This window comes from Aythya marila (genome assembly GCF_965140915.1).
Source record: "Aythya marila genome assembly, chromosome: 5".
In the NCBI taxonomy this organism is placed as follows: Eukaryota; Metazoa; Chordata; class Aves; order Anseriformes; family Anatidae; genus Aythya; species Aythya marila.
In genome coordinates this window covers 58,214,339-58,227,915 of record NC_139046.1, presented here as the reverse complement: position 1 = coordinate 58,227,915, position 13,577 = coordinate 58,214,339, and the positions used below count along the sequence as shown (strand labels likewise).

The 13,577-nt window shown below is 38.7% G+C and overlaps 1 protein-coding gene across 1 annotated transcript in view; it reads right to left on the bottom strand.

Moving 5' to 3' along the window:
• Positions 1-13,577, bottom strand: part of QSER1 (glutamine and serine rich 1) — a 42,291-nt gene that overhangs the window by 13,945 nt on the left and 14,769 nt on the right. Inside the window, exons 2-6 of the mRNA XM_082761039.1 lie at positions 12,752-12,864; positions 11,302-11,463; positions 4,444-8,148; positions 1,642-1,931; positions 49-165 (exon numbers count right to left, since the gene is read on the bottom strand). Coding sequence (XP_082617165.1) covers positions 49-165; positions 1,642-1,931; positions 4,444-8,148; positions 11,302-11,463; positions 12,752-12,864 — 4,387 coding nt within the window. The remainder of the gene's footprint in view (positions 1-48; positions 166-1,641; positions 1,932-4,443; positions 8,149-11,301; positions 11,464-12,751; positions 12,865-13,577) is intronic.

Genomic DNA, 13,577 nt, shown 5'->3' with positions numbered 1-13,577 from the left:
TAAGTAAATTAGTTGCCATGAAGCCTCATGAGGAATTTTTTGACTCACACTGTTAGTAGCAGCAAACTCTCTCTGTCCATCTCGCACTTCAGGAACAAACTTTTGCAATAAGGCCTTCTGTACTTTCCAAATAGCTGGAGGCTCCTTTCCGGTTTGCAAAGCAACCTGTAAGAACAGAAGATTATTTGCCTATAATGGTGCTTGTTTTTCTCCCAGATGTGTGTTTGTGCATTCTACTTTTTTTAACAAGTTACCCAGAAATAAAATAGAAACAGGTCATTCAAATTCCAAGTCCTTAGTTAATGGATGTAATTTACATTAAGACAGCATTACATGAACTACAATAAGCGTTAAGAGCCACAAATATTACCTTCAGAGGAATGAAGCTGTGCCAACAAGCTTCACCTCTGCTGCAATGTCAGAACTACAGCACCACGCAACCAAGCCACAAAACGGTATTTTTCAAAATGACACTTTCCCTATATATATATATATATTTTTTTAATCGTTTTACTTATTTTTTTGGGGTAACACAAATGTAAGAATCACAACAAGCAGCAGAAAAAGCCTGTAGGTTCCTTGAGATTCTGTGGCAGAAGTCCACGCTACCTGTGAAATAACAGCATGATGCTTACAGTAAGGTGAAAAAGGCGAGTTCCGCTCAAATTAGTGTACCAGAGTTTATACTTTTTGTTCAACTTTAACTGTAAAAAAAAGTTTGGATTTTTTTTTAATTCAAATAGTTTAAGAAATAAATTACGTTAAAAACAGATTTGTAATTATTACCTCGAATAAGAGTTCTCTATAAATCCTACGTGCAAACTACTAACTTAAAAACTTTCTTTTTGTAAAACAATCAAGTACAGATGCTTTCTCCAAGGAGTGTTTAAATAACTGAAGAAATATATACTACAAAGATTAAAATTCAAAATCTCATAACAGTATTTGCATAGTTTTATAAATGACAAGGGAATGTTTTATTTTAGAGCTGGTAACACTCGTGATAAAGCTACATGAATTAATTTAAAGCTTAAGCTCAAGAGGATGAACACAGACAAATAATGAAGAGTATCAGAAATTGAAAATAAAAGTACTGCTAGATATGATAGGAGCACAAGAATAGGCACACATGCACTAGAATTTGAGATAGAGACCCCAAGAAATAAAAGTCAAGGACAACACAGAACCTTTCCATAAACTCAAGAGCTGTACTGGTTCCATATGGAAGTCATTTCTGATTAGAACAGCAAATAACCTCCTCCAAAAAGAAAAAAAAGACAATTCCAACACCATCTGCAAAAATCCAAGAGCCATTTCTTCAATACCATACTCCTGAGAACCTACTACTATCTTCAAATAATAAGTAAATAAATAAATGGAACTCCAAGTTCTAACAGAAGTTACCAGGACAGAGATTTACATTATTATATATACACCTTATAAAATGGATCAAGTACATTCAAAACATATTCATAACCCACATCAGAAAGACACCTTTGAAGTAGCTTGGCAGCAAATAGAGCAGAAAACCAATCCGTAGCCTTTCCACCTTCAGCAGTTTTTTGAGGATAAGTCATGGAGCTCTTTTGCTGTGTTTTTGTTTGATTTTTGTTTTACACTCAACTTAAGCATTGAGATTACCTTTAGTGTCTCTATATCTTCAATCTTCACTACAAATTCATCACGTTCTCTGTACATGCCCTCTCCTCCACTGTCCGTATTCTCCTCATCAGTACTTCCTTCTATTGCAACGGTTGACTGTATTTTTGCTAATTGGTCTGAAGTCCCAGCATCCTGTTGAGCTACTTTTACGGGGTCGGCTGAACTCATTTTCTCCTGCATACTGACTACAGGAGCCGTCATCTGCGGTGATTCCTGCTTTATAACAGCAGTAGTGGCAGCAGCATTAACAACCGCCACTTTTTCAGCTTCTGAAGCAAAAAAAAAACAAACAACAAATTTTAGTTAGATTTAGTTATCAAGGATTAGCAACATAAGATGAGAACTATTTTTTTTCTTTTACGATCCCTATAAAAAGCAAATTTTCTGAAATCACTTGTTTTAAGAGTTAAATGGGAGCTTTACCTTGGTCACAACATTAACAAAATCAAAATACTGTACACGTCTGTTTGTATTTAACTTGAGCCCTTTACCATCTAGAAACGACAACAATGAATGCCTCAGAAAACAATTTTATAGTTAACAGACACGTTCAACAGGAATACTGCTGTGCATTGTGTGACCATACAAATACAATAGTAAAAAACTTATAACACTGAATCTTGTTTCCAGTCTGCTGACAGGTAAAGACTTCATAAATTGAATTAAAGAAAGAGAAAGATGAATGAAACATGAGAACATTTGCTCTATGACTTTTGGACATTTGTCATTTATATCTGGTAATAAAGCAACTGGAAGTTTCAGATTGGGATTAAAATATCCTAATAATTTTTATAATTAACAGTGGTGAGAAATGAGAACTGAGATGAAACAAATAAGGGAATTCTTCTGTATGCACCAGAGCCAAAGGAAACTCCAAGCTTTCAAAATAATTATTCTTTCCCCCTGGAAAAAAATAGAATCCTTTTAGGTATTACTTTATACTCTTTCATACAGTTTATATGCATTAATTTATTTTTATACATTTTAACATTGTTTTTACATTGACTTGATATTCTAAATATTAAATTAAATACGCTATAGGGTAATTATTCATATTGCTTAGAAAACTGGCTTCAAATTTAAGATAGCCATTTTGAAGTGTAACAACTATTGTTAGCTGATGATTTAATTGTTGAAAAACAGAAAAAAGATGCAACCCTTTGATAAAAATAATCCAAAAAAATAAATATCAAATTAATGCGTCAATACAAAAATTACATACCCCACGTGAAGGTTCATTAAAGCAACTCAAGCAAAATTGTTAAGCAATTAAAGACTTTTTTTCTGGATATATAACATCACATTATTATACATATGCTATTTTTATTTGTTCACCAAAGACTATAACAGCCTTAATTAGATATAGTCCTATTAGTTCCCCAAGTAATATTTACATGTTCTTCAGAACAGTAGATAAATGTACATACACTACTTAATACTAACCACAAGTAACTTAATACTAACCACAAGTAATCCATACTTATGTGCAAAAACAGACAGGAGAGGGAATTACCAGAAAATCTGCAAAAACACTAGCATGTAGGAAAGAAGCCATTATTAAGCATGTTGTATTTTGTACAGTCTTGTATATAACAAAACAGAAAGGCGAGTTAATGAAGCTGCTGGTGGAAGTATTACATCCTTATGAACAATAAAGAAGACACAATAATATTGTAGACACAACAACAGCAATAACTTTGAAATATTTCCTTCGGAAGCTGTACACAGAACATGATTTATTAAAGTTAACATATTCAGAAAGAGAGGCTCAAACCATAGCACTGTCCACATTTTGGCTTTCTAGGGGGAAAAAATGTTGCTTTCTTGTTTAAAACTCTTATTACATTGCAAGGTTCTCTCTTGGATGTATTAGTACACTTGTGTGATCAACTAGGTAGTTTTTAATTGCCCACCAAAGAAAACTGATGTCACTGACAACATCTCTTCAGGCAAAAATATGCTGTATGCCAAATACTTCAAAAAACAAAGCAACATCAGCTAAAAGCTATGAACACTGAAAACATATTACATCTGTGCTGTATGACACAAGTGAAACTGAAAAGCCAAATACATCAAAAACCAGCTAGCACTGTCATCAGTGGTTGCTGCCTGTCCTCCTGCCCAGAACAACCCTTCCCAGCTTTTGTTCTTTCGTTAGCAGTATCTCAACACGAGGGCACAATGCTCCTCACAAATACTGCTGAAATCAAAGCCAAGCGGTTCCCATCTTGGACATGGCTAGCTAAACTAGCGCTTAGTTTACAAGCATAACAATTGCTTTCACAATTGCTTTTACAAACATATTCTGGGCAGCTCCAGCATCACAGAAAGCACACACTTATCTCCACCCAGGAGGAAGTTAGCAATTGCTGATGGCAATTATTAACATGTTCTCTTGCTAGAATTCTTTGAAAACTGATTTAAAACCACTGGACATGGTGGTTTGTTGAGGTTTAGGGATGACAACCATACATCACATTCTAAACCAGAGAAGAGAACAGACACATCATTCCAAGCCCGAGCTAAAGTCATTTTTCAGCATTAGAAGAGTCCTGTCCAAGCAGCATGAAAAAGTTTACGTACGCATTTTCCAACTGTAGGCAACACTAGTTTAGTTCATACTCAGCACAACTTTTGAACAGACCTCTTAATTATGGCTGGATTAAAAACAAAGCAAATCAAGACCTTTACCTGAATTAACGAAAGCTAAAATATTTCCGTTTTCCCCCCCCCATCAGCTACACAACTCTCCAGCGTATGCGCTCACATGAACTGTTTTACCTGATTTGTTCTTTCTGTCAGAAGTATCATCAAGGGCTGACAATGCAGTGGAGATGCTCTTCTGCAGATCGTGGTTCCCCCCCACTGAATCATCTTCATCAGAAGAAAACGAAGGCAACGTTTCCAAATTCTTCTTGAGTTCCTCATCAACTTTTTTGGTTGGACTTTCCGCACTGACCTCGGCAGCTACAGGTGCTGCTGCTGGCTGAGGCTTTGTGGAGGGTTGTAGGCAAGGGCCGCGAACTATTTGGGTAACTGGTCGCCTAGTCCTGTTTGGCATTCGTACAGCTGGAGCTGAAAACTGTTGCCTAGGCCCAGACTTCAGAAAGTCTAAAAAAGATGCGATAAATCCTGTTTTGACTTCAGGTTGCTTTTCTTCAACTTCTTTAATTTTTTGCCTCATTCTTTCCTGATGTTGGTAAGTATCGTAACAACTTTCAGAAACAGGAGAAGAGTACATCAAACACGAGTCATTTCCTCTTGAATTTTGACGTTTACACTGTCCGCTCCTTTTGTTCTGTTTCTGAATTGCACTGTCATCTTCTGCAGCATTTTTGTTTTGGCTTTTTCCTTTGCTTTTCTTCTTCTGAAGGTTCCCGAGAGTTAAGTCTTGGCATTCTTCTTCAGTCCTACTAATAGGTCCATCTCCGCTTGGGGCCACAGGCAGTGGCTGCAAGGAATTAACCTTTGACTGGTTACCTGCTACTGTACCATCATCACCACCACCCACATTAAAATCATTCTCTGAAGCAGCACTTTCTTCACTTAGACTCTTACCACTAGAAACAAAATCTGCCTCTCTTGCATTTAGTGTACCATCAGCAGGAACATCATTATCTTCCTCAGATTCGTGGCTAATGCTAGACTGTTTCTTCACTGGAACAGCACCTTGTTCTTGATCCTCTTGACCAGGACCAAGAGCAGGAGAGGTCATTCTTGTTGGTACATTTTGATCAGAAGTTTCAATGTGTTGTTGATCGAGGTTCACAGGTTTTGCCTTTATTGCTGACACCGGTGTAAGATTTATAGTGATTTGGCCTCCATTCAGAGAAATATTATTTATGCTTGCTGGCTTTCCAACTGGAGAGGCACTGAAAGCAGAAGACACGTGTCTTACATCCATTGATCGGAACTGCGTTTTAGACTCCTCACTGCTTTCAACAGACTGGATTTCTTCTTCGTTAGATGCTGATTTGGCAAAGTCAGATGGTGTCACTCCACAGGCTGCCGCTGTTGCTGCTAAGATATCATCTACATTGGATAATATATTCCTCTCGTCACTGAGAAGCATAGATTCTGGGAAACATATCGAACTAAGAGAAACAAACTGATTTTTTGAATCGTGTTGATTTGTCTGGGTAAAATGATCTTTTGTCGTCAAATGTTGCTGTAGTGGTTTTGAGGGCTCAGAAATGTCCATTTTCATTACTTCTGAGTTCTGAGTGTGAAGCTGCTGCTGAGAATGACCTCCATTACTTTGAATAATATGGCCATCCATCTGAAGGAACGGATGCGTCACCTGCTGAGGACTCTGTATTCTTTGCACTTGTGGTGATGCCTTTGCTTGTCCTAAACCTGACTGCAGTATTGACTGATGAAGAATCTGCAAGTCACAGGTCGACTCCAGAAGTACCTGTGCACTGGGCAAACACAGCTGATGACCGTGCCTTAAAGCATGAGGTTGAACCTGTGGTGGCGTGCTAATGACTTGGCCTTGCTGTTCATGACCTTTATTTTCATGTACCTTATGCATAAGAGAATGTTGCTGGTTTAGTTCTTTAGGACTCACGTTTACTTGTGTCGTTTGCATTAAGTTCGCTGTTTTTTTAATGTCATGGCTTAAGCTCGTGATATGGCCAATGTGCTGGGAAAGCTGTTCCACAGTATTAACCATTCTTTCGTCTTTTTTTGCTCCTTGAAGAGCAAGTCCAACAACTTGATCTTCAAGACGAGAGTTACTTCTGATTACGCTTTGAGAGTATCTGTCATCTGCTTTTGAGACCCTATAGGATCCGTCCTGAGCATTGATTTCATCATCAGTTAGCCTTTGGGTGGAGGATTCAAGAGAAGCCTGCTGTTGCAATGCCTGCATATCCTGCATTGACAGCTCTTCCTCTTGTTTTGACGAAGCATACAAGTTAGAGTCAGATTTCCTTTTTACGTACGACTTTGTTTCTGAGGAAGGCCTGTTGTTCTGCAGCGTCTGTGAATGAGCCGGGGATGCAAAAGGAGGAGACTGCACAGATGGCAAAAATTTCTGAGACTGTGGCGGGGAGGATTCCTGTGACTGAGAGTTCTGAGAAGAATGTAAAGAAATATAGCTCTGATTAGGACTTGAGCCCGGAAGAGTCTGTATCCGAGGAGACGCAGAAAAAGGAAGAGAAGGCGATGTTAATGTTAAAGACTGCCCTGAAGAATAGCTCTCTGAAGGACTAACAGCTGATAAAACTTGTGATTGAGATGAAAAGCTAACTTGGGATTGGCTAACTGGAGATAAACCCTGAGAGTGACTAGAAGAGTAGCTCTGAGATTGGCTGACCGAAGAAAGTTCCCTTGTTTGCCCAGAGTAGTTCTCATTTGGAACTGACGTCAATACTTGTTCGTCTGAGGAGTAACTTAGAGTTTGACTATCAGAAGTAATGGTTTGCGATTGCCCAGAGAAAGTCAACGTTTTGTACAAGGAGGGCAGCTTCTCGATCTTGCTAGATGAGAAATCCTGCGAGTGACTGACGGGTGACACATTCTGAGACTGGGAAGAAACGTAATTTTGGGACTGGCTGACTGACAGGAGACTTGGGAGCTGTGCTGTAGAATAGATCTGTGCTTGGCCTGTAATGACAGAACTCTGGTTCTGTGCAGTTTTGGCATAGCTTTGTGTCTGCACAGTGGGAGCTACGCTTTGAGGTTTGGGGGTCTTCGTTGACCTTGGAGGCTGCTTCGTGGAACAGTTTTTCACTTTTGCTGTGGAAGCAGGTGGAAAACCAAGTGATGGAATTGCAGATGTGTAAGACTGAGCAAGTTCCACCGTGACTTGAGAAGTCTTCTGCTGTGGTCCTCCATTGCTCACCTGAGTAACATCTCCAACTGGACTGCAGGATAATGCTGAGTGCCTAGATGTATCCTGAAAATTAACTCCACTTGTACTCGTTAAATAGCTGTGTAAGGAATGCTGTGAAACAGTCAGTTGAGCCTGAACAGACTGAGTACTTGAAGGCCGCTGATGGTGTTTAATAACACTACATTCTCGCTGAAGTGCTCTATCAATAGAAGCAGTGGAACCGGTAAAGACAGATGTGCTATACGCCTGAGAAACCTGCTGAGTTCCTCCAATGGTTGAAGGCAACAAACTAAACTGAGGTTGCAAAAGATGGGGTGCAGATTCTTGAGCAGAACGATACGTTGACGACTGAGGCGGTATACTGGTACTTAACACAGAACTGCCCAGGCGCTCAAATGTCAAAGCAGTTGGAACAGTGCCTTGTGACGTTTTAATCTGTAATAGAGGATCATGAGTAGTTAAGAGGCCATTCGATGTAGCACTGAAAGTAGTATCTTGAAGAGTAAGAGAAGGGGTAGTAGCAAAGTTTCTACTGCTGAAAGTGTTGGGATGCTGATATGCTGATAAAGCAGATGTTGGTGGAAACGTTCCAGAGGTTGGCAGTGCTCCAGTAACGAATAGTTCTGTGGCTGTTGAGGAATGCATACCTGGAAGAGAAAAAAAAAATAAACATAAAGGGAAAAAGAACATAAGGGAGCTTTACAAGTTGCAACACTGAATTTCTGTGACTTATTTTATATTAAGCTCTTCCAGCATCTATCAGTATAACCTTCTTTAGAATCAACACGCTCCTCAGCAAAAGGAGGCACTCATTGCGGATGCTTTTCCCACTGGAAGTACAGTGCTGCAAGAATTCAAAATTCTACACCTACAGCGAGCTGCTGAGGGAAAATAACTCACACCCTTATGATGCACATTTTGCATTAAAAAGTCATACAAGACTAATTCTACTTTGAAACTAAAGGCTCTATATTAGTTTTTATCTGAATTCAGAAAGAATTACTAGTAAGGGAAAACTGATCAAAAGCTTTAGATTCTTTAAGTATACTGTAAAAAGGCAAAATTACGAAATAAAAATTCTAATAATTAGAAGAGCAATTTCATCTCCTGCATTTACCCTCACCAATACTTGTGTAACTCACTTTTTATGAAACAGCATTTCAGAGCATACGATGAAATAGCTGAATTTAATTCTCAAAAGGAAGGCTTTAACTTAGAATACAAAAAAAAAATATATATGATTTACATGTTTTCTTAAGTGAAATACCATAGTTCGAAATACCCTCAGACAGCAATTATCTACACAATACAACAACTATCCAACTCAAACATATAATCTTATTTGCACCCAGACATTGCTATCACATCCCTACTTAAACAGCATTTATTAATAGAATATACTACTGCAACTGAGATAAGTTTGTGAAACTCCTTTGCAAGCTTTGAGGCTCACTGCAGCGATCCATATTTTTCAGGGTTTTTCACCCTGAGGCTTACAGGAACTGGTAAAGTTTATGTACTATTTCTAAAGTCTATGAAAGTAAATGAAGACAAATTTATTCTCAGAGAGGCTTGAATTTCCTGTAAAGGAAAATGAAAAGGAATCAGTTTCCCCTAAAAAAGTTACAAGGATAGGCAAAGCAAAAAAGAAATAAAATCACTGGTACAAACTGTCAGTAAATAAGGCTTGTTTTGAGACATATCTCAGTAATATGTTCAATTTTCACTTTAAAAATACATAAAGTCCTTCTGCAACTTAATCACAAAATGACTTTGGAAGTGTCAGATGAAACTGCCAAAGAAAGTCTTTGTTTCTCCCTTTCAGTTCAAGACATATACTGATACGAAGAGATATGATACTGAAGGAATGCCACAGTATTTTTCACAAGTCAACAATAAGGCCTTTCTGAGTAAGAAAGCATAAGCAGTGTTTTAATTCCTCTTTTCCTATTCTAAAAAAACTGCAACATCATGTACAATTGGGTTCCTTTTTACTGATAGCTAACACTAACACAAAGGTAGGGGCATTCAGAGGGAAAAGAAGGGGAACAATTTATGCCTATTTTAGCTGTGGATGTTCAGTTCTCATCTAAGCCCTTCCTACTACACAGTTAATTTCTCAACACCAGACAAGTCACACTGGTATGGCAGAACTGCTGGGTTTTACGTTTGAGTTTTATAGAGCAACAGACAAAAGCATGGGGAAGGTGTACGTGCAACAGCCTCCCCGGCTTCCCTATGGAATCAGAACATGGATAACACATCACACATATCCAAGGAAGACTTGGTAGGACAACACAACAACCATGTTGTTCCTCCTCCCTACCCCCAACCCAAAAAAAAAAAAAGCCATTGCAGGGTTTGGAGAAAAACCCAAAGTCTATAATCCATCTCAAGAATGACACCTTGAAAACCAAAGAGTACTTGTTTTCCCTCATCAAAAATCTCCATAGAAGAGAAAGTTTTCAAAAGATACTTGAGAGGACTATAGAACACAAAATCAAAAAAACAAAAAACAGTAAAAGCATGAAAGGACAATAGAGAGCTCAGAGAACTGATGGTATTGAAAATGGGCTTACTGATGAGTTCTTAGTAACGAGTACTGAGAAGTCTCAATCACTGGTATCAACACCAAACCCGACCCACAGCACGTCTCCCCATTCTTCACAATTCACTGCGACAGGCAGGCTGCAATGAGGAAAATGCTAGGACGAAGAGAAAAAAGGTTTCTTCCCAGCTGACAATCTGATGTGAGGATGGCTCATCACAATTCTTAAACACCCCTGGTTATTAAGGTTTTTGACAGCCTAGTAGCATCTTCACCTGTGTTCCCACATATCTGCTCTTATCCATGGTGAACAAAAAGCCACATGCGGTCTTCTCAACTTTTTGTGCAGTTTTTTCTTCAAGGAATGCAGCTGCACATCGCACTTAACACACCAAGTGCAAGTCATCAATAAAAGGACTGTCCAATACTTCCCTCTTCCTGCCATACACCTCCTCCCCTAAATCAGAACTAGCCCTCGTACAGCTGCACAGAGAGGCAGATCAGCTTGCTGATACAGTGGAAAAATAACCCACTAAAGGAAAAAAAAATAAAAAAAGAGCGCTTTCTGTCAGATCAGTGAATAGATCTGATTCACTGCACAGCCACACAATCACTGCATAAGATTAAGCACAACTCCATGCTACCACAGATGCAGTAGCAACACTTATCTTGGTGTGGCTGTCTACAGAAAGCTCAAAATATGCAAAATTTCCTGCTCTGCACAGAAGGCTTGACAGATGGGGAAGTTTACAGAAGGCAGTCAGTCTGCCACAGAAGATGGCATGTTTGTTTATTTGTGAATTAAACCACTGATTTCAATGCACCTCAGACCCTCTTTTTGAGAGCACCTTGCTTATTACTTGTGTACAAAGGGACTAGAGCTATCCACAGCCTTTTAGTAGTACTATCACAGAAGAACTACAAGGGACAGAGTTTGAGAACGAAGCATCTGCTGGGGTACACAGGTACTCTACGTGAATATGCTTATGGTGTCAGTGAGACTAATTCCAAACAGAAAGATGGAGAATAAATTTGACTAGTTAGATTATATCCTGTACAACTAAACCCTTTTTCAACAATTAGAACTTCTGCTTAGAGATTAATATAATTTCATTGATTTTTAGACTTTAAATAACAAGATGGGAAAGAAGCAGAAGACACAGCCTTTTCCGGTAGGATATTTTTGTTTCAAATACTCTCAAACATTCAATTACAGTCATCAGAGAATTTTATTGCATGAGAAACTTTTCACCTGTCTGCCAGGAAGGAGCCCTGAATTGTGGCAAAAGGGTAGATCCTGAAGAGACTGCCTGAGCGGTACGAGACTCGATCGCAGAGAGAAAATTCATAACTGAAGTTTCCTTAGTGTTACTTCCAGAGGTGTGCATACTGGTATCAAATATTCCTGACAGACCTAGATGGGGGTGAAGGGAATTAAACAAAACAATTAGACAATTCAGATAAACATCTCACAAAAAGCTCAAATAACAAGGATGTACAATCATAATCCACTAAAAATAATAAAAAAAAAAAAAAAAACACAACACTTTGAAACATCAGCCACATTATTAAAGTGCATGAATTCTTTACCATTTTAACTGTTTCTCAGAGTTGCATCTTTAAAATGGAATTTGAAGATACATTTTAAAATGTAATTTTAAAAAAGTCTGTCAAATGTGATGCTCTGAAACAATGTTCAGGTAAATTAGTACAAATTCTCCCTTCATCTGAAGATTCACCACTCCACATGAACTACTAAAACATTCGGAATTTTCTCTGAAAACTGTTCAACTTCCTTCTACCAATCTTTTTCTCCTCTGAACACTGGTAGCAGTTTGGACTTCTCTGTGGGACTGGCTCAACAAACAGGGCTGGGGTTGCATTCCTTGTTTCAACACCTGTTGCCCTTCCTTCAGTGGCTGGATGGGAAGCACTGCACAGGGGGCAGAGTTTTGAGCAGTTAACATTACATCAACGCTGCAGGGTCTGCACCTTGAAACTTTCCCCACAATTCCAACCCTCTGTCATGCTGATCAAGGCCTTGGCCAAGAGAGGCAAATACCTGACAGCTTATGACCCCAAATATCTTTCCCTTGGAAAGGGGGTTTCAAAGTGAGGAGGAGGAGGTCACTCTCTGTCTTCTGCGTACGTGGAGACAGGATGTCACCAGGATCACAGACTTATACAGATCTAAGATAGCCTATAGGACCTGTTACTATATTCAGGGTAAATTTTAGCTTTTCCCCCCAGCACTAAACCTTAATTTGCACACGTACATACTAGCAACACTATGTTCCGACTTGCATTATTTTTTTCTGTTTGCTTTAGTCTGAAAGAGTTGGCATCATTTCTGCAGCTGGCTTTGAGGCATACTTCAACATTTTGCCCATGTGCATAGGCCATAATCCAAAAAGCTGTATTTTAAAGAACAAAAACGCAAGAGTTGAAGAAGTAACAGTAAGTTATAGAGCATAACTGCCTCTTATATTTTCCTTTCCACTCACGACTTTTTTTTTTGAACTAGCAACTGATTGTTAGCTATCTAGTACAACGTCAGCTTTCCTCATACCACTTTCCACCATCTGCATAACAAACACCCTCTGATTAGAAAATTCATCATCTTGAAACTAAGTTATGCAACAGCTTTTTTTTTCTTTTTTTTTAAGCTATTCAAGCTGAAATCTCATAATATAGACAGTTACCAGTAGGATGGTGTGTAGTAGAGTATCCAGGAAGCTGATGAGAAGCTGTGTATGTCTGTCTGTGAAGAAGATCTGTTTCTGAATGTGATGGATGTCCTCCTCCATAGCTTAAGCTAAGGAAGAAATTAAACATTATGATCAAAAACTTGCAGCTGTAGACAACTACGAAATCCCAACAACTAGCCAAAAAGGTGCAGAAATAAAATGCAAGCCCCAAATCTGACAGACGTGGTTGTGCTAGAACACTACTATGAATGTTAAGCAGTTAAAAAAAAGCACTACAGAACCTGATAAGATAAAGTGTGTGTGTGTGTATGGGGGGGGGATCAATCATGGAAAAGCCTACAGAGGACTAATTCAGACAAAGGAAGGTTTTCTAGTTCAGCTCTCAACCACTGGATGGACGCTTCCTGTGATGATTTACCAACGTAAAGATACGCAAGGCTGATGACTACAAATACATGCCCATTTTAACACTTCCAGTTTTCATTTCATTTCAACTTACAGGATCGCATTTAGTACAAAGGCTGAAAGGACTGTGAAGCTGCAGGAGCAATTTTGTATTTCTTTTTTTGAGATTTTGTTAATTTCAGCATGATTCTACCAAAACTGACAAGAGCACAAGCGACAGATCTCAGTCTTGAGACCTCCTAGCATTAAAAATAAGTTAACGATCTACTGTTTTCATTTAAAGTTTTGAGATGAGTCATCTCAAGTAACATGATGTTTTGATCAGGCTTATCTGGGAGCAAACTGCAGATACAGTGTCTGAGCCCATTCAAAAGCAGTAACATGGAAAATAAAGAAATGCAATCTAAACATCAAG